The sequence below is a fragment of the Syngnathoides biaculeatus genome, chromosome 14 (assembly GCF_019802595.1).
Source record: "Syngnathoides biaculeatus isolate LvHL_M chromosome 14, ASM1980259v1, whole genome shotgun sequence".
Classification (NCBI taxonomy): Eukaryota; Metazoa; Chordata; class Actinopteri; order Syngnathiformes; family Syngnathidae; genus Syngnathoides; species Syngnathoides biaculeatus.
This window is the reverse complement of record NC_084653.1, coordinates 1568355-1593967: the sequence shown is the minus strand read 5'-3', so window position 1 is coordinate 1593967 and position 25613 is coordinate 1568355. Positions and strand designations below refer to the sequence as shown.

At 44.7% G+C, this 25613-nt stretch overlaps 1 protein-coding gene across 14 annotated transcripts in view; it reads right to left on the bottom strand.

Annotated features, from left to right (window-relative positions):
• LOC133512214 (interferon alpha/beta receptor 2-like) overlaps positions 1–25613 on the bottom strand; it is a 157243-nt gene that overhangs the window by 122889 nt on the left and 8741 nt on the right. For 4 of the 14 annotated variants that reach the window (XM_061841619.1, XM_061841618.1, XM_061841621.1 and 1 more), the window contains exons 1-3: positions 17654–18088; positions 17312–17459; positions 5581–5710 (exon numbers count right to left, since the gene is read on the bottom strand). In XM_061841619.1, the coding sequence (XP_061697603.1) occupies positions 5581–5710; positions 17312–17360 (179 nt within the window). In that variant the 5' untranslated portion in view covers positions 17361–17459; positions 17654–18088. The other 10 variants (XM_061841617.1, XM_061841620.1, XM_061841622.1 and 7 more) reach the window with 8 other exon arrangements.

Here is a 25613-nt window from a genome sequence, read left to right as displayed (position 1 = left end):
CTTGTTCAAACAAAGTCCCATTCTGGAAAATTGTCACATTTCCTTATTTTCAGGTTAATGCGACATACTGCTTATAAACAGCGTGTAAGATGGTGTTGGGAAATGTTTAGCAGAAATAACCGAGTGCCACTTCCATCCTGCTGTGTGTCAAAGATTCGTGACACCTTTCCTGATTCAGAGGGCCAAAAGAACACAGGATTTAAATAGTCTACATCCTAATTTTGTTTTTCTTTGTGTAAATGATGATGTATATGTTTGTACATGAAGTAAACATACACCACAGAAGTAGAATCATAGCATTTTTATTGAACTGTGTGCTTATATTTTGAATAAATATGTTACATAACATTAGCAGAGAATTATTTGGTCTTTGAGAACACCTTAGATTGAAATACATGTTGCAGTATTCTCTCTGCTGTCGGAAAGATGTGTTCCGTCATGAATAGGCAATTCAGTCTGGTAACTTTTGGAATGGACCAAAGATGGAGATTCAGCATCTGCTGGTTCGATGTCAACCTCTTGTGCAGAAGATGCTTCCTACAACAGTGTTCAACGTTTCCAGGTAATAAGAGATTGTCAACATACCTCAGCAACTTGTCTTTTAATAAAAGCTCTTTGCAGTTTTGGTCCTTTGTGTTGGGGGGCTAAGCTTGTCGAAGCGTATCCAGGTTCAGGTGAAATGTTCACTGCATGTGACATTGTCACACCATTTATTTTATGGTACAGTTGAAGATATATTTTCATCTCGATAAGATAATTTGCATTAGAAATTACACATCACAATCTCTTTAAGGATGGCGATGGAAATATGTTGACGGTGCCAGTAGTGTGCTATGTAGATGGCAAGAGTACTTTGAGAAGTTAATATATGAAGAAAATGGGAGAGAAGGTAGAGTAGAAGAGGCAAGCGTGAATGACCAGGAAGTGGCAATGATTAGGAAGGGGGAAGTTAGAAAGGCACTGAACAGAATGAAAAATAGAAAGACAGTTGGTCCTGATGACATACCAGTGAGGTACGGAAACAATTTGGAGAGGTGGCTGTGAATTTTTTGACCAACTTATTCAATAGAATACTAGTGGAAGAGAAGATGCCAGAAAAATGGAGGAAAAGTTTGCTAATCCCCATTTTTAATAAAGATGATGAGCCACACAATGAAGTTATGGGAAAGAGTTGTGGAGCCTCGACTCAGGACAGAAGTAAGTATCTGCAAGCAACACTATGGTTTCATGCCTAGAAAGAGTACCACAGATGCATTATTTGCCTCGAGGATATTCATGGAAAAGTACAGAGAAGGTCAGAAGGAGTTACATTGTGTCTTTGTGGACCTAGAGAAAGCCTATGACAGAGTACCAAGAGAGGAACTGTGGTACTGCATGCGCAAGTCTGGTGTGGCGGAGAAATATGTTTGAACAGTACAGGACATGTATGAGGGCAGCAGAACAGCGGTGAGATTTGCCGTAGGTGTGTCAGAAGAATTTAAGGTGGAGGTGGGACTGCATCAGGGATCCATACTGAGCCCCTTCCTGTTTGCAGTCGTAAAGGATAGGCTGGCAGATGAGGTTAGACTGGATTCCTCCTATTGTGATCTGCACTGAAAGCAGGGAACAGGTGCAGGAACAATTAGAAAGATGGAGGCAGGCACTGGAAAAGAGAGGAATGAAGATTAGCCGAAGTAAAACAGAATATATGTGCATGAATGGGGGGGGCGAAGGAGGGGGAGTGAAGCTCCAGGGAGAAGAGATACCATGGGTGGACGACTTCAAATACTTGGGGTCAACAATACAGAGCAATGGTGAGTGTGCAATGGAAGTTAAGAAACAGGTCCAAGCAGGGTGGAACAGTTGGCGGAAGGTGTATGGTGTGTTAACATGCTGAGGTTCTCGCTTGGAGTAAACAGGTTGAAAAGGATTAGAAATTAGCTCATTAGAGGAACACCCAAAGTTGGATGTTTTGTAAACAAGGTTAGAGAGAGCAGACTTAGATGGTTTGGACATGTTCAGAGGCGAGAGAGTGAGTATATTGGTAGAATGGTGGTGAGGATGGAGCTGGCAGGCAAAAAAGCGAGAGGAAGACCAAAGAAAAGGTTGATGGATGTTGTGAGGGAGGACATGAGTACAGTGTGTGTTAGAGAGGAAAAGCACGAGATTGGCTTAGATGGAAAAAGAAGACACGCTGTGGCGACACCTAACGGGACAAGCCGAAAGGAAAAGAAGACAAGCACACTGTCATTATAAACCACAGTGATAGGCTGCGTAAGGACTGTAACATTTGTAATTATGAGTGTACCACTTTAAGAGCGCTGGGGGTGGCGGTGCAAGGTAAACTCGGAAGAAGAGTATGTGGCCGTGTAGCAGGTCGTTGATAAAGAAAGTTACCTTTGCTGCCAAAATGTAAAAAAAAAAAAAAAAAAGACGTCAGGCTAACGTTTTTTTTTTTCTTTTAGACACGCCGTCACGCTATCGACCAAAACTGCCTGGACAGATTGAGCACACCTGCTGAATACAGAATGTCGTGATGAGCCATACGCAACCACCAAAAGAGCCATAGGTTCCCGACCCCTGATCTAAGATGACACACTGTATTGACACCTCACGGGACAAGGCGAAAGGAAAAGAAGAAGATATACTGTCTGTGTGCATGCGTGTGTGTGTCAAAGTGACTTACTACAGCCCTGATTTGTAGACGCTGTGTGCAGAGGTTCAGGGAGCAGGTCAAATATATTCAGGCAATTATTTATTTGTTTTCATAGTTCAGTGAAATGATGCTCTTTTTTCCATTGTATTCTAATACCCTCGGCAATGGTCAATGAGGAACAGGAGTCTAACAGGAGTTAGTTAGTTGCTTTTTTCAATTAATACTTCAACAACAACAAGCTGCTTGGTGATAGAGATTGTCCATGTGATGTCACCGTTTTTACAGCGCCATATTGTCGGTCAAACAAAGCTGCTCGCCTAAGCGGGAGTCATTGAACTGAAGCAGATTTTTTTAAATGGTCCGAAACCTGTTGTGTTGTTGGTTGTCACAATAGACAAGAAAGTTATTCAAAGATATCCTTCTATAGAATACCCTCTGAAAAGACGAGGAAAGATGGATGGATTTCTGCAATCAAATGGGATGGATGGTGCCCAACGAAATACATGTCTGTGGATCCATCATTTCAGGTAGGAATCATTCCTCTCAATGTCAAATTATCAAGAAGTATTTATAACACCAGGTCAAGTCATTTGAGAACAATGCGTATTTAAAAAAATAAACCGTCTGTCACAGAGAGGTTTACGTAGGTTAACGTGTTGCACCAATACGCTTCCATGTACAGAGGAGATGACTCCCTGTGCTATTTTTTTTTCCCAATCATAATTAATGAATGCGGGTTTGTGTAAAACCAGCGGTCAATTATTTAAATATTCGCATTTGAATTGAAAAAATCAGAGTGGGTCCATTATTATGTAGGATTTATTCCTGATTGAGAACAGATCCAGCAAGAAAGTATTTGTAAACGTCCAGACTTTTATACGCTTTCAAACTCTTCTGTGTAAATCTCGATGACTGATGCAAAAGATACATGTGTATATCCAGTTGTCCAAGACATGGAAACGAAGTAAGTCAAATCTTCTATCTGTGAAAACATCGACATCGGCATTAAATAATGGCCTCTATGCCAAATGACTAACTTTTCCAAGTACCTTTGTTTATTATCACCTTCTAAATGTTTAACGGTATCGGACAAAGCTCTGGGTGTCGTGCTATAAGACATATTTTCATATTTTCGTTTCGTCTCAACGGAATTAACTTTTAACAATGCTTTATTTGACCGGCAATATGGCGACGTAAACAAAATTCACGTGATTTTATGATCGGTGCACGATCTCGAAACTCACTTCCCCTTTTTCTACCCCCCCCCTGCCATCTTAAAGGGGTACATTCATAATGATAGATCTTACAGTATTTTTAAATTCACGTCAAGGCTCCGCTTCACACTATGAAAGCCCAAAAGCTTGATGCTAGATCGATAATTTAAGTTCAGGTTTTTAATTCATTTGAAAGAGACCTTCAACTCAGCGTTTATGATGATGAAAATAAAATGCTGAATGTGTTTAATTGATGAAATTTTCTTTTCTGAAACATGGCTGACTGTATGGATTTCATAAGCAACTCAGTATTTTACAAGTGTAAAGATATATATAAATATATAAAAATTCTATAGAGGGTGCATGGACACACGAAAAATACATATAAGCCAACATCTTCATTTCAGATGTTAAGAAGTGTTTGCGGCTCAAGGTGTTGTCTTTTCCATGGAAAGCGGGTTGAAAGGGCTCTTTGAGTGTTAAAAGGTTGCCGACCCCTGCCCAAGACCTTACAGAATGAAGTTATCAATAATGTGACATTTTCACATTATATTGTCTTTTACTGCACCTCAGTATCCATCTATTTGTGCTGTTTGACATAGAAGACCACTGAGTGAAGATGAACAGTGTTTTGTTCAATAAAGTTAAAACATTGTTTTACTGTGTTCAATCTAATCATAATGGCGGGACAAACATTTGCTCAGGGAATCACACTTATTAACCTCACTGGTAAGGTGCTTTCAGGGGAGGTTGAGAGCGTCCCCTATTTCACCAATCTGTCCATAACCTTTATGGGTGGAATTTTTTGCTGGCTCCACCAAGCCACGATATTTAACTCCCGGTGGAGGAGTTCACAGTCAAATGTGAAGGAAATGGGATGAGAATCAGCACCTCCAAATCTGAGGTTATGATCTACAGACGGAAAAGGGTGGAGTGCCGCTCTGGGTTGGGGGTAAGATCCTGCACCTGTCTCGGGGTCTTTTTCACAAGTGAGTGAAGAATGAAGGGGAGATCGACAGGCTTTGCATTGGTCTTTTGTAGTGAGGAAGGAACTAAGCCCAAAGGTAAAGCTTTTGATTAACTGACTGCCTTATTTTCCCACCCTCGCCTGTGTACACAAGTTATTGGTCATGAACAAAAAGAACAAACTCACAGATCCACATTTCCTCTGCAATTTGTCTGGGCTCTCCCTTATCAAAATGGTGTGATGCGCCGTGACACTCCTCTACCACATCAAGAGAAGCCAGTTGACGTGGAATGGGCATGTATCTGACCCACCAGGAGGAAACCATGGGGACAGTTTAGGGTGTGCTGGCTTGACTTTGGCTTTTGGCTGGCCTGTTGAATGACTCTGGGTCACAAGGAAGAGCTGTATGAAGTGGCTGTAAAGAGGGAAGTCTGGGTTTCCCTGGTTAGGCTGCTGCCCCCAAACCCCAACAATGGATACGTGAAACAAAATGGATCCGTGCATGGAAGATCTGCTCATATTAGTATGACAAAGTTGAAATTTTACTTAAAATATTGTCTGTATGCTTAATTGCTCTTGTGGCAGAAGTTTGGGCTCTGGAACAAATTATTCCAAATGTGGTTGAAGACAAGCATAGCCTCACCGAAATGGTTGTGGCCATACTTTAAGGTACAATGATACATAAGAACATGGTTTCTTGGACTAAAGCTGTGACTTATGTGACTGAATAAAATACAATAAAATACAAGAATGAAGAAACTCACATGTCTGTATTGATACTGATTTGGTAATAAAGATCCGCAGGTGTGCCTGGTCCAGCTTCCCACGTTACCATATGAATGAAGTTAACGGAGATGATCAAGATGTTGACTGGTTGGGGAAGTTCACTCAAAGCTGGAAAAACAAACACAAAGGATCCTGTAATCTATTCCAAATAAACATGTCCAAGCATTCCTCATCACTCTACAACTGAAATACTGAAGTCCTTTTTAGGTATAGTGAATCACCCTATGTGTTCATTGTTTTAATTGACTGTATAGGTACTTTTTTATTATCGAATTTTTACTTTGTCAAAAAAACAAATAAATATCCTGTTTCATATCTACATCAATCCATGGTAACTGTGATGCCTGCATGCCTATCTATGCCAAAAGGTTGTGTCAAAATCTGCAATTATCCAGTGAAATCAAGTTTATTACAAACACCAGTTCAACAAAGCTTGCTGTGTTTATTTAATGTTATTTCTACATAAAATATTTCAATTATCTAATTTTGTTATAAAAACATAAAAAGTTTCAACATTATGTAATTATACAATGTAACCACCCAGAGAAAATCAATTCAAAATTATTCAATTATCCATACCACTTATTGTCACGAATATCGTGCGTACTAGCTGACTTCATGCAAGAGGCAAGGTACATTCCAAACTGTCTGGTCGCCAGCCAATCACGGGGAAATATAGACAAAACAGCATTCATACTCAACATACACATCTATGGACAATTGAGTCCTCAAGGAAACTACCATGCAGGCTTTGTGGATATGGGAGGAAACCAGAGTACCCACAAAAACCTACAAAGACACAAGAAGTACATGCAAACTCCAAACAACCAAGGCCAGATTGAAACATGTGCCCTCAGAACTGTGAGGCAGGTGTACTATTTGTTCAGTGAATTTACAGTTAATTGCAATATTATGGACAATAGTGTGGTAACTGTGATTAAATATTTTCAAGTAACTTTTATAATGTTTGGAAGGATCCAAATTAATTACATCCCCTTGCTAGCTTTAATATGGACTGATTCTTAAAAAATAAAAAATTTGATAATTTTTTCTGGATTACCATATTGCACTTCAAAGTCATTTAATTTACAAAAATACATTGTTTAAGAAATGCACTCCTATCATTGAAAAATTTACATTTTATATCAAACAGTTCAGATTATCTTTTAATGTAACATCATTTGTTCAGCTTTAAAATTTAGACTTCTAAAGAAACGTATTATGTTCGTGCATATGTAGACCATCTTACTGAACCTGGGAGAAGACAAAACATTTTTTTTAATGTCAAGCAAGTCGGATAGGATTAGAAATGAACTCATTAGAGGGACAGCCAAAGTTGGATGTTTTGGAGACAAGGTTCAAAAGAGCAGACTTCGATGGTTTGGACATGTCCACAGATGAGAGAGTTTACAAAACAGTGGTGAGGCCGGCCATGATGTACGGATTAGAGACAGTGGCACTGAAGAAACAACAGGAAACTGAACTGGAGGTGGCAGAAATGAAGATGTTGAAGTTCTCGCTCGGAGTGACCAGGATGGATAGGATTAGAAATGAGCTCATTAGAGGGACAGCCAAAGCTGGATGTTTTGGAGACAAGGTTCAAAAGAGCAGACTTCGATGGTTTGGACATGTCCACAGATGAGAGAGTAAGTATCTTGGTAGAAATGTGCTAAGGATGGAGATGACAGGCAAAAGACCGAGAGGAAGACCAAAGAGAAGGTTGATGGATGTTGTGAGACATGAGGGCAGTTGGCGTTAAAGAGGAAGATGGAGGAGATGGGCTTAGATGGAAAAAGATTACACGCTGTGGCGACACCTAACGGGACAAGCCGAGAGGAAAAGAAGACAAGCAAGTTTTCATAAGAATGTGCACATCCGTCGATATCGGTGGCCCATAGGGGGCTCACAGTCCATCCCTAAAAATGTCAATTTTTTTATTGTCTTTTACCAAAGTAGCTATTTTTGTGTTGAATATTATTACTAATTTGTATTATCTCACGAGGGTCGCGGGAGTGCTGGAGCTTATCGCAGGTGTCATTGGGCAGGAGGCGGGATACACCTTGAACTGGGTGCCAGCCAATCGCAGGGCACATTGCGACAGACAACAGTCGCACTCACAATCACACCTAAGAACAATTTCGAGTCTCCAATTAATGCATTTTTTTGGAATGTAGGAGGAAACCAGAATTCCCGGAGAAAATCCATGGAGGCATATGGAGAACATGCAAAATCTCCAACAGGCGAGGCCAGGATTTGAACCCCAGTCCCAAGAACTGGGAGGCCAATGCTCTGGAGTAGCACCACTGTGGCACTTGTCTGATATTATAAGTATTTATTATCAAGGTTCAAGACTGACACCAAAATAAATGCATAATTGACCCTTTTTTCAGCGTATGCGAGTAAATTTTTCATGTCATACTTTGGCGAGTCCAAGTCTTAATGCTTCCTTAACACAGTCTCACTATATATGACATGGTGGTTGAAGTGGCCGTCCTTTTAGTGGTTGAAAGAAGGCCTTCTCATTATTATAAAGCACGAACGGGAGTACGCACACATACAGACCCCTTGCCATTGGGAGAGCGAGCTTCCAATGGTGGCGCTGTCGGTTGCATCGTCAAGCAAAGAAGTACACTGAAAAGGGAGCAGATACTGTAGCACTAACACCCATTCAGATTCATTATCACATGACATCCAGCCCTCCAGCCAACTCTTTTAATCAGCCCTTTTTCTACTAAAATAGCATCTTGTTGATCCTCAAGACTTTTGGAGAAACATTCTGTGGACCGATGAGTCAAAAAGTGAACATTTTGGAAAGTGTGTGGCCCGGTACATTTGGCATAAAAATGGTACAGCATGTAATAAAAAAGATCATTATGGCAACAATGAAGCATGGTGATGGCAGTGTGATGGTCTGGGGCTGTTTTGCTACCTCAGGACCAGGACAACTTTCTGTGATTGATGGAACAATAAATTCTGCTATAAACCAGAAAATCCTGAAGGAGAATGTCCTATCATCAGTCCGTGCCCTCAAACTCAAGTGATCTTGGATCATATAGGGTTTTGGAGTGGCCAAGTCAAAGTCCAGATTTAAATCCAATTGAGATGCTTTGGTGTGACCTTAAACGGGCAGTTCATGCTAAAAAAAAAGAAAAAAAACTCCAATATGGCGGAGTTTAAACAATTCTGCAAAGAGAGTGAAACAAAATTCCTCCAAAGCGATGTAAAACACACATCAACAATTATTGCGGATGTTTGATTTCAGTTATTGCTGCTAAGGGTGGCACAATGGCACAACCTGTTATTGGGTTCAGGGACCAATCTTTGGCGGGCCAGAATGAAATGGTCAATGGGCCGGATGTAGCCCATGGGAAAGAGTTTGCCTTGCCCTGATCTTGACTGCCTCAGTGTTCTGTTGTGGTTTTTACCCCGAGTCCCCTTGTTCACTTAATCCCACTCTGTCCCCTAAAATCCTGTTCTGTCCGGCTGCATTTTCAATAAACACCGGAATAACACAAAATGTAAAAATAAACATGGGGAGCATTTCAAACTCCAACAGTGTGACGGGACAAAGATCAGGTACCTTCTCGTGGTGTCCTGCGAGGGGCTCTCCTCCTGGGAAGCCTTACGAAACCAAGTCACTTCTTGACCTTGCCTTGGGTGGTGCCCTTTCCCTCTGACTTCGGTTTGATCACCCGTAAAGCATGCCAACGGGGGTTCCAGAGGACCAGCTTCGGCCAGACCCGATATTCAAAGGGACATCAAGGCTTTGTTTGCAGTTTTCTGCTCAGGTCCTCCCTCGCTAGCCCCGGTGGCTCAGGCTGGTCACAGCACCCTCTCTACCTCCATATTGTCATGATCCTGCCGCTCCAGCCTGGGCTGGGCGGGTGTCCGCGGTTGCTCTGATTGGAAGGTGCACACCTGCGCCTCATGCAGCCTGATTATGCTGTGCATTTATATGACCCCGATGACAACTGGCCGGCGCCAGTTCGTTGATCTTCATGTCCCGTTCGTGTGCTCCGGTATCCCTGATCGAACCTGTGTGTACCGACCTTCGCATGTTCTCCGGCCAACCTTGTAAGCCTGACTCCTTTGATACTTCTGCCTGCGTTGATTGTTCCCCTGTGTACCGACTCCTGCCTGTCCGCTCATCTGCTCTCTTCGCCCGACGTCCCAACTACCGCTGCTGCACCGGACTGCCTGCTCGATCCCCTACCTCTGCATATAATAAACGTGTTTCTTCTTGAACAACCTTGCGTCTTCCGAGTTCCTGCATTTGGGTTCTACTCTCGTTCCGATGGGACGTGACAGAATGAACTGGCCTAAACAGGACCCAGCAGGAAAGACCCGGCGTCGCCGGGACCAACGCAAGGTAGACCGTCTGCCGGAGGACCAAGCCTGTCCGATCCGGGTATGCTCCTTGACGTCCCCCGCTTCCGGGTCTTACGCTCCGCCAGCGAGGTAGGAATACGTCCCGAACACGACCCGTCCGGCTCCTCATATTCTTCTGGACTCTGAGTTTTCAGAATATGAGGAGGACCGTGATTTGTATGACCGGCTGCCGGAGTACGACTCCGATTATTCTGATTATGACTCTGCTCGTCCGATCTTTCATCCCAGTCACTTTGTTTCACCTCCCCGCGTTTCCAGCACCCGAACGTCTACGCCCGGTAGGTCCAAGTACACCAATCTGTACGAGGGAACCCGCTTGGCCATCTACCCGGGACCTCCGCGTGGCGGCCAGAGGAGACGCCCCGGCCGGGCGCTCCCTTGTGCCTCCCACTCCGCGGCAACTAAGACACAGTCCTCCCACTCCTCGCCGGCAACGGCGAAGCCCGCAGACCCGCAGCTGGTGGCGAAGCTTCCAGCCCAGAGGGAGGAGGAGCCACCAAATCGCGATGCATTCTACCGTGAAATGCGGGCGGAGATAGAGCGGCAGAGCGCCGAATTGGCGGCTCTCACGGCCCAGGTCCGGCAAGGATTGGCGAACCAGCCGAGCTACGCTGACGTCGCAACGGCGACGGACTCGCTCCTGATGCAGGTTCACGCGGCAGTTGGAACTGACCCGCTCCCGAGACACGCCCACGTGTCAGTTTCGACTGACTCTCCGCCTACTCAGGTTCACGTTGCCGTGGAAACCAACCCGCCCCCTTGCCAAGTGCACGTCGCAGTGGGAACGGACACGCCACCCTGCAAAGTGCACGTCGCAGTGGGAACGGACTCGCCACCTCGCCAAGCGCACGTAGCTGTGGAAACTGACCCGCCTCCTCGCCATTCCCACGTCGAGGTTTTGGCTGTTCCAAGCAGAGCTCACGCGGCAGTTGGAACTGACCCGCTCTCGAGACACGCCCATGTGTCAGTTTCGACGGATGCACTGCAAGCTCACGTGGCAGTGGGGACCGATCCGATGCCGCCTCACGTTGCTGTCCAAGAGGTGGCAACGTCTCCTCAGACGCTTCTCGTCAGTGCTCTGGAGTACCACCGGCGACCAGCCCGCGGACGCTCCACACCCCTGCTTCGTCGGCGACCGGCCCGTGGATGGTCCACACTCCTGCTCTGTCGGCGACGGGCACGCCCATACGTTCCCGTCCAGGAGGTGGCAATGGTGACACTGATGCCGCCTTCTCACGTTACTGTCCAGGAGGGGGCGATGGTGTCGCCGCCTTCTCACGTTGCTGTCCAGGAGGGGGCGATGGTGTCGCCGCCTTCTCACGTTCCTGTCCAGGAGGGGGCGATGGTGTCGCCGCCTTCTCACGTTGCTGTCCAGGAGGGGGCGATGGGGTCGCCGCCTTCTCACGTTGCTGTCCAGGAGGTGGCGATGGCGATGGGGTCGCCGCCTTCTCACATTGCTGTCCAGGAGGTGGCGATGGCGATGGGGTCGCCGCCTTCTCACGTTGCTGTCCAGGAGGTGGCGATGGCGATGGGGTCGTCACCTTCTCACGTTCCTGTCCGACAAGAGCTGGGGAGTTCTGATGAGCCACCCGGAGCTGAAGAGACTTCGGAATGGTAATGGTGGCGGTCATGGCTCTGGTCCTTCTCTCCATCATCCTTTTCGCTCCAGATGGCTCCCAGCCACTTCATGACTTGGCCTCATTAGTGACCAATCCACGGGTGCCTACTGACCAAGCCTCGGTGGCGACCAATCCCTGGTCATCTGGCAACTACGGCGTGGGAGGTTCTCGTCCGGAGCAGTGGCCTGCCTCGTTCTGGTGCCTGCTTCTTCGTTTGGTTCCTCACAGAGGTCGTCCGCCCGAATCGCCCCGTGGGGACCCTTGTGCTTGGCGTCCGGGTCGTCCTCCTGACCTGTCCATCCGGACGCCTCGCGTTTGGTGGCCTGGATGGCCACCAGTCTGGGGTTCGGGGGGGGCGTGATCCTTTAGTCACTAAGGGGTGTCCAAACTTTTTGCAAAGAAGGCCAGATTTGGTAAGGTGAAAATGTGTGGGGGCCGACTATTTAGCCTGACATTCTTTGAACCATTAATATTAAATACAAATTAACTTTTTGGGATTTTTTTTAATTTAATTACAAATGGCATACTTTTACTTTTTTTTTTACATTTAGGTTTTTACCGAAATCACAAACCACAAAAAATTAAGAAAACTATAAAGGATATCTAAGTTCATGTGAAACATTACATATTATTCACTATTATATGCTCACTGTAGGAAAAGTGCTGAAAACAAAACAATGATCACTGCATATTGAAACTGTGATTTTGACCATCACAAAAAAATTAATTAACTGAGATTTAAGAATTTATTCAACTCAGAGGACTTAACAAAGGTCTTGCCTGCACTAATGTGAAGGGTGATACTGGGATCTTGACTGCAGTATGTAGTCCATGTCTGGCTCAAGAGCAGTGGTTTTGATGCGCAAGACGTCATGCAGGTGAGAGTCACTCAGTCTCGTCCTCATGCGGCTCTTGTTAATGTTCATAACGGAGAATGTCTTCTCGCACATGTATGTGGAGCCAAACAAGCTCAGCATTTTCTTAGCAAATGTCCGAATTGCTTGGAACCTGCCTTCATCCAGCTGGCGGTAGAAGTTGACAAGAGGGAGCTGTTGGTGCCGACTGCGATGCTTGGCGTCACACTGCAGCTCAATGAGCTCCAGTTGCAGGTGGTCTGGAGCATCATCAGGGTCCACGGAGAAAGGAAAGGAAAAAAGCGTGATCTCCTTTTCAATAGCTGCAAAGTCCCGAAAGCGCTGCTGAAACTCCTCAACCAGAGATGAGATGTCTGCTGCATACTTTGTCATTTGCGCACTGATATTGATCTGTGGGAAACTGGTCACAATTTCCTGCAGCGACGGGAAATGTGCGGTATTGGGCTGCGCCTGTGACAGGTGTCTTTGGAAAAGTAGCAGCTTGGTCCGAAAGGCTTTGATGTGTGAATACAGTTGGCTTACCACTGCATTTTGCCCTTGAAGGCTTGTGTTCAGCGCATTCAGATGTCGCGTTATGTCAACTAAAAATCCCAAATGAGCCAGCCAAACAGGATCATTTAATTGTGGCATGTGTTGTCCCTTTTTAGTCAAGAATTGTCCAATTTCCTCCCTGAGAGAGAAGAAGCGCTGCAGCGCAGACCCCCAACTGAGCCACCTTACGTCGGTGTGATACAAAACATCTCCGTATTCAGCCTGGATGTCGAGAAGAAACTGTTGAAGCTGGCGGTGGCACAGCTCTTTGGAGCGAATATAATTAACAGTCTTTATCACTGGTTTCATAACATTATCATATTTCATATATTTGGCACAGAGAACTTCTTGATGAATAATACAGTGGAGTTTAATAGCGCTGCCTCCTTCTTCGCTGACTTTGTTACAGACAAGGCTTGATAATCCACTCCGCTCGCCAGCCATGGCAGGTGCGCCGTCCGTAATAATCCCGGTGACTTTATTCCACTGTAGTTTCATGTCATCTACGGTGGAACAAACAGAAACAAATAAATCCGTTCCTCTTGTTTGGACCTTCAGACTCTGGAGGTCCAGAAGCTCTTCACTCACGTTCATGTCATTGTCCACTCCTCTTAAAAAGATCAGTAACTGAGCGGTGTCGGACGCATCCGTGCTTTCATCGCACGCTAACGAGAAAAAGTCAAACTCAGTTCCTTTTGCCTCTAACTGTCTCTTAATATCTAATGAAACGTCTTCAATTCTCCGTACCACAGTATTACGAGCCAGGCAAATATTGGCAAACTCTTGCTTCTTCGCGGGACAAATTTTCTCAACCATTTTCATTACACAGTCTTTAATAAATTCACCCTCAGTGAAAGGTTTGCAGTGCTTTGCAATCAGCGTTGCCACTTCGTAGCTTGCCTTTGTGGCATTTTCATTTGACTCACGGACTCTTGTGAAAAAGCTTTGCTGTGCCGTTAAAACAGCTTCCAGTTGCTTCACTTTTTCACCGCGTTTGTTCCCAGTTAGCTTGTCGTAGCTAGCATGTTTCGTCTGGTAGTGCCTCTTGATGTTGAATTCCTTGAAAACAGCCACAGTCTCTTGGCAAGTTAGGCAGACACAGTTGTTTCGTATTTCAGTGAAAAAATACTCAAATTTCCACTTGTCCTGGAAGCGGCGGCCCTCGCGGTCAACTTTCCTTTTTTTGTTTACAGACGCCATGTTAGAAATGGGCTGGGCTGAAACGATCACGCAAGGTCAAGGGTCACGGCGGCCAGAGTGCGGCCACAGGGCTACTGCCATCTTCTGGTGAAATGAAAAATATGAAAAATAGCTTTTTGTACACATGTATTTTATACTGTGGTCAACAGTGCTGGCGGGCCGCATATTATTGATTTCATGATAGAGGCCGCGGGCCGGTAAAAATTTGTCCACGGGCCGCAATTGGCCCGGGGGCCGGACTTTGGACATGTCTGCTTTAGTGCTTCAGGGAACTGATCGAACCTGTGTGTACCGACCTTCGCATGTTCTCCGACCAACCTTGTAAGCCTGACTCCTTTGATACTTCTGCCTGTGTTGATTGTTCCCCTGTGTACCGACTCCTGCCTGTCCGCTCATCTGCTCTCTTCGCCCGACGTCCCAACTACCGCTGCTGCACCGGACTGCCTGCTCGATCCCCTACCTCTGCATATAATAAACGTGTCTCCTTGAACTACCTTGCATCTTCCGAGTCCTGCATTTGGGTCCTACTCTCGTTCCGATGGGACGTGACACATATCTATCACCCTATCATCCTTTTCTCCCGACATTCTCTCATCATCTTCTTCTACTTCTTCCTCTCTTCGGAGGAATACGAAGCCTCCCACGTGTGAGTCGAGCACTTCTGAGGACCATCAGTGTGACTGAAAGCCTGCGAGCCTTTTCATTGGCTTTAAGGTGCAACATTGCAATGGTGTTGATTGGTGGCTCAAATTTCAAAACACAGTAAAACTGATCAGCCACTCAAACAATAAAAACAGTTGCCACTACTCGACAATTAACCAACCATTTGCTCAGAGAACCGCAGCCTTTAGTGCTCATGTGTTGTTAATACACTAAGGCATACAGTAGATAGTATTCACTGACCTCACTGGTGTCATGCGATCTTGCGGGCCGGCGCCATTTCGCGGGTCAAACTTTACATTTGTGCAGTGTCAGCCGGTCTTTACGCTTATCTTCTCAGACCTTCAATTTACATTGTAATCAATTTCGCTTTTAATTATGTCATACTCATCTACAACTGTTAGTTTTGTCAAGAAGACGAAAGCGGAAGGTTAAGATCAAAAGTCTTTGATACAAATCTAAACTTAGTTTGATGAACAGAAATGATCCGTACAAAGGAGATCTCAACCGAATAGGAAAGCTTGCCAAATATCACGAATCCCGATATCGTGAATTTTCGAGTGAATACTGCAAGTGCCTACACATTAAAAGACGAGAAGCTTACATGTCTCCTGACTCCTACAGCTATTCAGTGTGGATGGGTGAAAGATGTGCAACATTTCTCTGTCAATGATTGAATTCTCTTCATCTCAAAGGTTAGCATCTTAATTAAGCCTGATAACAATATCATGAAAATGTCCAAACAATTAGATTTCTAAACCTTAATGTAAAGAGATTGACTCTACTTGGCTTATATATGCTAGATGCAATGTGCTTATTATCCACCAATGCATCCATTTTCTTAGCCACTTACTCTCACAAGGGTCATGGGAATGCTGGAGCCTATCCCAGCTGTCAACGGGCAGGAAGCGGAGTACACCAATCGCAGGGCACATAGATACAAACAGCCGCACTCACAATCACTCCTACGACAATTTAGAGTGTCCAATTAATGTTGCATGTTTTTGGGATGTGAGGGGAAACCGGAGTGCCCGGAGAAAACCCACGCAGGCACGGGGAGAACATGCAAACTCCACACAAGGAGGGCTGGGATTGAACCCGGGTCCTCAGAACTGTGAGGCCAGAGCTTTCCAGCTGTGCTATCATGCCGCCCGTGCTTATTATTCAATCAACCTATCATGAAATACCCTTTTTAAAGATGGCTAATGCTCAATATAATTGTCCTTTACAAATTGATGAATTAGTTAGATCATGATGATGTGATGTTCACACTCTGAACACATTGGATCCAGGGATGAGAATGACGAATTTGGAAAAACTCTGAAAATGTCTGTCGATGGGGGTGGGTTTGAGTTTCCTCCTGGATATTTTTTGCTCCTATCGGAACACAGAGTGCACAGCACTTTGCCGGGAATGTCCACTTTTTGTATGTGTTCGGTTAGACATGTTGATACTGTTTTCAGTCCTATCTTCACGGTTACACATTTTTCAAGCCATGCCCGTCTGAAACAGTTTTTGATTCATGCATCCTTGTCAATTGCCCTCGGTCGATCTTCATCCTTTTTTTCTAAGTCTTTCACCATCGTAAAACTTTGAACACACCGTCGCTCAGTTTGCGCTATCTAAGTCCCACGCGCCATTACTTGGCTAACTAACAAGTTACACTGCGATTTCTAAGAACCGAGAACACATGTACATGGCAATGGGGAAATTCGATTAACCACTAACACGATTGGATCGTTATACTGTATAACTCTGTTGTCCAATCGAGTAATCTGCCGCAAAGTTTTAATGTTTATGTCGCAAAATGCAAATATTTACACTACCGAGCAAGTTAGAACGGCATATGATAGTCATGCTTGTGCTAGCAGTAAACTGAACTTGCAGCTCGGAGCCCACCACCGAGAGGCAGGCGCACGATACCCCCCCCCCCCCCCCCCCCCCGAAAATTTCTCAACGGATTTGCGCTTATCTCGAGAATGGTCATTTTGGTCTGAAAAAGTCGGATATCCGCCGATCGGCGGAAAATTCTCATCCCTGTGGATCTAAGTGAAAATGTATTGGATGTAATATTTTGAACTATCTATCTACATTATGTTGCATGGTTGTACTTTTAAGCACTGAAGTAAAACGTTGTTTTATTTTTCTACAGTTACTAAGATATTATTTACATACGTGCAATATCCTAGGCTTATAAGGTAGGTGATATTACCTGACGCATGTGAGAAACTAAAATCCCACGCTCTGGAAGGTAATGAGACCTTTGTCCTTTCCGGCAGCGGATCTTGGGCACGAGTTACGCAAGACCGAGGTGTGACATCATAGCGCAAGATTCCGAAAGTGCGTGAACAACTTGGTTGCTTCGCTCAAATTTGCGTGAACGTTATTACTCGTGAGACACAAGAAATTTGATGTAGATAATGCACAGTACACACCTAAGAGAACATGGGGAAGGGACGTTAATGTCCAAAAGAAAAAAATCATGTCAACGCTGTCTCCGTCAACGCTGTCTCCGTTGGTCTTTCAGGTTCCTGATGTCCCTTGACTCTTTCACTTGACTGGGTCCTCTTGAGGTTGCCACATCTCGGCCAGAAAAAACAACGTACAGCTCATTAAATTAAGCAAGGATGCAATTGGTGGTTATAAAACTAGTCGACTGGTACTGAGATTACGACTCGGTTATGACTCGTTTAGACATAAGGTGAGGAACGAACATGAAGCCTTTTTGGCCCGTTTATGTTGTCAAGGTTAGCTCAAATATTACATACTGCAGCTACCTTAACTGGAATTGAAACCGTTCCATATGAAGATTTGTTCCTCTGTTTAAATTGATGTATCATCCCTGCATTTACAGACTGGAAAGAAAATTGGATATCGAGGTTTAAAAAAGGATACCGATTTCAAATATAAGATAAAACTATCGATCGTTTTATATTTTAGCCTAGATACATTAACATTAACAACATGAATAGTTAACTAAGTTGTACTGCGACTATGTAAATTTAGATGTTAAATCGGTGAAAGCACCAGACTAGGAAATCACATGAGCGAGTCAGTGTAGGACCGCACAGACATGCACACCTAAACACCTCTTGGAGCGGCATGGGCGGTCACGACATTAGCTCAGCTTTCTACCATATTGGATGTGGCACATCCGCCCGGAGCCAAATGCAAGTCAATGGACTGAGCTTCAAAAAGAGCCTTTAAAGCTCAAGTGACATGTCAATAAACATTGTAAAATAGATATTGTAATGAAAAATACATATAACATTATTCACTTTAATGTCCATACGAAAAAATAAATATGATTGGAGAGCATGTCATCCATGCGCAAAGTTTCGGAAGTCTCACTTGACATCAAACTGGTAGCCAAATTGCCTACAACATCATTAGCAGATGTCACACTGGGACATCCGCCATTGAAAACACCTGCTATGGGAGAGGTAAAACAGAGATTTTCAGATTTTTCCGACACCCCTTCTGTCACGGAAGCTCTGTTCGAACAAGACTCAGACTCCCCAACATTATGACGATATGGGCCACTTTACAGCTTTGTCGTCATTCGTGTCTTAGTGCACCATCGTCGGCAGCGTTGTTCATCCGTCAGCCACCAACGATGAACAATGCCGCCAACAGCGGCAGCAACAAACAACGCCGCCGACGATGGCGCACTCAGCCTCGAGCAACAACAACGCCGTAAAGTGGCCCGGCTCGGCGCCACGATGAGCCACCTCAGCATTGCGATGAGCCACCCGGCCGAAGCCGTGATTGGTGGACGTGGCGCCGAAGCCGTGACTGGCAGACGCAGTGCCAAAGCCGTGACCAGCGGACGAGGCGCCGATGCACACATCGACACATTTAGCACCCCTGACTTATGTATGCGGATCTTTTGTTACGTTCTGAGAGGTTTACGTCCCCCACCTCCAACTATTATTTTTTTAGTAGCTCTATACACACCTACCTGTCATTTGGAACCTGTGCAAACCATTTTTCATGTCGAACTGGGTCTTTTGGAAACATATGAAGAGTAAATCCCTCCTCCCACGTGTTGGAACAATATTCAGCAATACAATGAGCTGGAATTGTGGCTAACACGAAGGAACAAAGCGCTACCTTCCAGCAGGTAAAACTAGTATAAACACACGAGACCGTCTGAGTGTGCACCTGTTGATAGCATCACTTCCTGCTTCTTCTCCAAAACAAATCCCTCGAGAGAATTTTCATGGCGGGACTTACAAAAAGCCATATACGTCAAAATCAGGTTTTGTGGTGGAAAAAACAGATGGCTCCCTTCCAGCTGCTTTTTTTTAATTATTATTAAAATTATACTAAAAATCATGCATTTCATGTCAGTGGAGCTTTAAGTGATTTAGGTTAATGCTTCTCACTAAAAAATCGACAGATGCAATAATATATTGGGGGGAATACATATCCACCAAAATCAACGTATGTGACTTCTAATCTAATGATTATGAATGTCTTATGTTTGCTTTAGCCAGCCATGAGGGGGTAAGTCCAAGTATTGTTTGCGGCGGTCCCAACCGCTGTTAAATAGTGAGGGCTGCATTAGTACGGTCATTTGTCGTGATCAATTCTCCAAATTAAATATATCAACCATAAACTGGGCTTCCCGGATTGGTTAACAACAATTACCAAGAGTACTGTATTTTTTTAACAACAGATGGCTGGTAGTCAGTCTTTAGTTGGTTTAAAGTTCTGTCAAGTCACTTAAATTTAACATTGTGTGTGTGCGTGCATGTGTGTCTGTGCGTGCTTGTATTGCTTCCTTGTGTGGGCCAACCCTTGACAAAACACCTTTTCTGTGAGAATATTTTGCTTTGTGAGGACATTTCTGCTGGTCCTCATAAAGATAATGCTTAGATGAGCTCCATTACTCCTAATAAATGATCTGTAAATGTTTTAGAAAATGTCCTCAGAGAGCTAGAAATCTCAGAACACATGAGTACACACATGTCCCCTGTGGTACTACAGGCAAAATTCAATCCAATTTTCTGATTGGCTAAGGCCAGGGAAATTTCTGATTGGCTATTTCAGTCATGTGACCACAAAGCCCAGCGAGTTGAGGTTGCACAAATAGGAAATGAGGCAGACAGCACATTTCAACGCAATAAAAGCTGCTAAATAAAACATTTGTCAAGTGTTATAACTCATTATTTTAGAAATTAAAAGTAAAATTAGTAATATTACTTATTATTACTTAATATAATATTACTATATACTACACTATATTATGACAAAATATTAAAGGGTTTGGGTTAGGAAATCCAGTGCTTGGATTAACAGTGTATCCAATAGATCATGTAATATGTTCCCTATTTTGACAATGTGATGTTAAATTCTCTCTCATTTAATAGTGTTTTTAGAAGATTTCTATCGACAATTACGAATTTTCAGGGGCGCTGCCATTTTCGTGAGTCACATGATCTATGTGGGCATATGTGACATGTACCGTGCTGTTCCAAATGCTGGATTACATGGAATACCATTATGCCCAGCGCTGATTTCTTGGATTTATCCTCATCTGATGAAGAAATAGCAATATCGGTTGATCGGGAAGACGGCGGAATACTTCCATACAGATTTGAACCTGTGGCTGTAATGAATGTTGAATATTCGGATGGTTCTTCGGTTGGAATGACGCTGAGTCTGACAACTTGGAGGCCTACGCGCAACATAAGTGCGTAGACAAAGGCCCCCAGGAGCTCCGGGCTGGCAGCCGTGGATGGTTCTTCGGACGGGAATGACGCGGAGTCTGACGAACGAGCTCCAGCGGCGGCCGCGAGCCGAGGTTCCAGGTGCTGAGGCCTTTACCCCAGCTTCGCCGTCCGGGGCTAACGGCCTCCGCTGCCACCAAAGGCGGGCCATGAGCTCCAGCGGCGGGCCGCGAGCAGAGCTTCGACGTCCGGGGAGGCCTTTAGCCGAGCTATGGTGGCAGCAGAGGCCTTTAGCCTAGCTTCGGCATCCGGGACTAACAAAGCGGGCGTCAGCGGAGGCCATTAGCCCCGGATGCTGAAGCTAGGCTAAAAGCCTCCGCCACCACCGAAGCTCAGCTAAAGACCCGCTGCCGGAGCTCGCTCGTCAGACTCCGCGTAACTCCCGTCTGAAGAACCATCCACAGCTGAGGGCCCGGAGTTTCCGGGGGCCTTTGTCTACGCACTTATGTCACGCGTAGGCCTCAGTAGTAGTCAGACTCAGCGTCATTACAACCAAAGAACCAATCCTAATATTCAACATTAATTGCAGCCACAGGTTCAAATCTGCATGAAAGTATTCCTCCGTCTTCCTGATTAACCGATACTGCTATTTCTTCATCAGATGAGGATAAATCCGAGAAATCAGCACTGGGCATAAATGGTGTCCCATGTAATTGAGTGTTTGGAACGGCACAGTACACGTCACATACGCCCATGCACATCATGGGACTCATGAAAATGGCAGTGCCCCTGAAAATTCGTAATTGTAGACAAAAATCTTCTCAAAACAATATTAAATGAGAGAGGATTTAGCATCACATTGTCAAAATAGGGTACCTATTACATGACCTATTGAATACACTGTTCATGCAAAGCACCTTTAATATTGCGTGTGTATTAAGGGTGAGGCTTTAAACACTAGATAGATAGATAGATAGATAGATAGATAGATAGATAGATAGATAGATAGATAGATAGATAGATAGATAGATAGATAGATAGATAGATAGATAGATAGATAGATAGATAGATAGATAGATAGATAGATAGATAGATAGATAGACAGACAGACAGACAGACAGACAGACAGACAGACAGACAGACAGACAGACAGACATGTAAACCTTTAAAAACCACAACCCTCTTTCAAAGTCACATATTAGACCTAGTAATCTCTAAGAATGTTACCAATTTATCTGTTGACATTAAAGACTTAGACGGGACTCAAAGACTTTCACGCAAGAGAAAGCATACTGGAAGCTGCCAACACTTTTAAAGGATGTGGAGTATCATCCAATTGGTGAAATTGACTTTACTTCAGCAAAGACAAAGACTCCAAATGCATAGTGACCTTGAAGCTGGTGCCAATGTGAATGCCATTCACCATTTTCAGACTCAGATCAATTCATTTCCAAGTTCAAGGCAACAATAGCATCCTATGTCTCACCAATCCGTAGTCCTCCACAAAAGTAGTCAATAAAAAATGGGAAAAAATCCCTACCGACCTACCGACTCGAGTTTTCTTAGTCTGTGTACTGGAAACACAAAATTATTTTTGTTTGGCCTTAGATATTCCACTGATTTCCTTGTTGTTGGTTGGAACCCAGTCTGGATTAGTGGAATCATACAGCTGTGCTGGCTTGCCTGAAACAATAATCATAAAAAACAAAATGTTAATATATTTATTTTTTGTTTGGCCAACGTGGTACGCCAGGAAGTCTGTCGCCACTGCAATGTGGATGTGGCGTGGCGGTGGGTCAGTTGCCACCGCGACATGAGTTTGACTTGGTAGCGGGTCAATCACGACCGCAACGTGGGCTTGGTTTGGCCGGTAGTCTAATTTTCACCAAACCTGGTTCGTGAGGGCCACAAGTTCCGCCCTCTGCTGCTCTAACTGCTCTGCAAGGCGGCACCCTACTTGGGCGTCTCCTCTGGCCGCCACGTTGAGGACCCGGATAGATGGCCAAACGGGTCCCCAGGAACGGATTAGGTGAAGAGGACTTGGGCTCACAGGGCAAAGGCACTCGGAACCAAGAGGCGCGGGACCGCAAAACGAAATCACAGAGAAGTATGCATGATTTCAAATAAGGAGGGAGAATTTGCCTTCGTTGTCCGAGTCAGAATCAGGCTGCCGGTCATATAAATTCAGGTCTTCCTCATAATCCGAAAAATCCGAGTCCAAAAAAATATACAGTGGTGAGCGGGTCGTGGTCGGGACGTAATCATGACACGCGGGCGGTGCGTGTGACAAGGAAGGAGGGGACGACATCTTGGAGCTCACCTGGATAGGATATGCTTGGTCTTCAGGCAGGGGGCGTGCCTGGCGCCATCCCCGGCGACGCGGCGTCTTTCCTGCTGGGTCCTGTAATGGTCAGTCTGTTCTGTCACGAACCTGCAGTGCAGGGCTTGACCCAAATGCAGGACTGCGAGATACGAGCACGATGTTAGGCGTGGTTTATTCAAGAAATAGGGTCATATACGGTGTAAGCAGTCCGAAAAGGCAGAGACACAAAACGCTAAGGCAGGATCCAAAAACGTAACGCGAGGTCTGATGACTAGGAGACAAACTAGGAAACGTAAACTAGGACTTGACGATGACCATCAAACAAAAACTAAGACAGGACTAGACTGTGGTGGCACAGGAACGCTGTGACGAGGATAGCTCAACAGTGGTGGAGATTCAGATGTCAGTGAATCTTCTTCTTCTTTCAGCTTGTCCAGTTAGGGGTCACCACAGCGTGTCATCTTTTTCCATCGAAGCCTATCTCGTGCATCCTCCTCTCTAACACCCACTGTCCTCATGTCCTTCCTTACAACATCCATCAACCTTCTCTTTGGTCTTCCTCTCGCTCTTTTGCCTGCCAGCTCCATCCTCACCACCATTCTACCAATATACTTACTCTCTCGCCTCTGAACATATCCAAGCCATCGAAGTCTGCTCTCTCGAACCTTGTCTCGAAAACATCCAACTTTGACTGTCTCTCTAATGAGCTAATTTCTAATCCTATCCAACCTGTTCACACAAAGCGAGAAACTCAGTATCTTCATTTCTGCTACCTCCAGTTCTGCTTCCTGTTGTTTCTTCAGAGCCACGGTCTCTAATCCATACATCATGGCTGGCCGCACCACTGTTTTATAAACTTTGCCCTTCATCCTAGCTGATACTCTTCTGTCACATAACACACCAGATGCCTTCCGCCAACTGTTCCATCCCGCTTGGACCCATTTCTTCACTTCCTTACCACACTCACCATTGCTCTGTATTGTTGACCCCAAGTATTTGAAGTCGTCCACCCTCGCTATCTCTTCTCCCTGGAGCTTCAGTCTTCCTCCTCCGCCCTTCTCATTCATGCACATACAGTGAAGAAAGTAAGTATTTGAACACCCTGCTATATTGCAAGTTCTCCCACTTAGAAATCATGGAGGGGTCTGAAATTTTCATCGGAGAAGCATGTCCACTGTGAGAGAGATAATCTCAAAAGGAAAATCCAGAAATCACAATGTATGATTTTTTTCATGATTTGTTTGTGTGATACAGCTGCATATAAGTATTTGAACACCTGAGAAAACCAATGTTAATATTTGGTACAGTGGCCTTTGTTTGCAATTACAAAGGTCAAATGTTTTCTGTAGTTGTTCACCAGGTTTGCACACACTGAAGGAGGGATTTTGGCCCAATCTTCCACACAGATCCTCTGTAGATCAGAGAAGTTTCTTGGCTGTCGCTGAGAAACACGGAGTTTCAGCTCCCTCCAAAGATTTTCTATTGGGTTTAGGTCTCGGGACTGGCTAGGTCACGCCAGAATCTTGATATGCTTCTTACGGAGCCACTCCTTGGTTTTATTGGCTGTGTGCTTCAGGTCAATGTCATGTTGAAAGCCCCAGCCACGACCCATCTTCAATGTTCTGACTGAGGGAAAGAGGTTGTTCCCCCAAATCTCACAATACATGGCCGCAGTCATCCTCTCCTACATACACTGCAGTCGTCCTGTCTCATGTGCAGAAAAACACCCCCAAAACATGATACTACCACCACCACGCTTCACAGTAGGGATGGTGTTCTTGGGATGGAAGTTATCATTCGTCTTCCTCCAAACACGATGAGTGGAATTATGACTAAAACGTTCCATTTTGGTCTCATATGACAACATAACTTTCTCCCATGACTCCACTGTATCATCCAAATGGTCACTGGCAAACTTAAGACGAGCCTTGACATGTGCTGGTTTAAGCAGGGGAACCTTCCGTGCCATGCATGATTTCAAACCATGACGTCTTAGTGTATTACCAACAGTCACCATCGAAACGGTGGTCCCAGCTCTTTTCAGGTCATTGACCAAGTCCTTTCGTGTAGTCCTGGACTGATTACTCACCTTTCTTAAGATCTTTGAGACCCCACGAGGTGATATTTTGCATGGGGCTCCACTCTGATTGAGATTGACTGTCATGTTTAGCGTCTTCCATTTTCTAATGATTGCTCCGACAGTGGACCTTTTTTTCACCAAGCCGCCTGGCAATTTCTCTGTAGCCCTATCCAGCCGTGTGGAGTTGTCTCTGGTGTCTTTGGACAGCTCTTTGGTCTTGGCCATGTTACAAGTTTGAGTCTTAGTGATTGTATGGGGTGGACACGTGTCGTTATGCAGCGAACGACGTCACACAAGTGCATCTGATTCAGGATAATACATGGAGTGGAGGTGGACGTTTAAAGGCGGACTAACAGGTCACTGAGGGTCAGAATTCTAGCTGATAGACGGGTGTTCAAATACTTATTTGCAGCTGTATCACACAAATAAATTGTTTAAAAAAATTCTACATTGTGATTTGTGGATTTTTCTTTTTAGATTATCTCTCTCACAGTGGACATGCACCTACGATGAAAATTTCAGCCCCCTCCATGATTTCTCAGTGGGAGACCTTGCAATATATCTGGGTGTTCAAATACTTATTTTCTTCACCGTATATTCTGTTTTACTTTGGCTAATCTTCATTTCCAGTGCGTACCTCCATCTTTCTAATTGTTCCT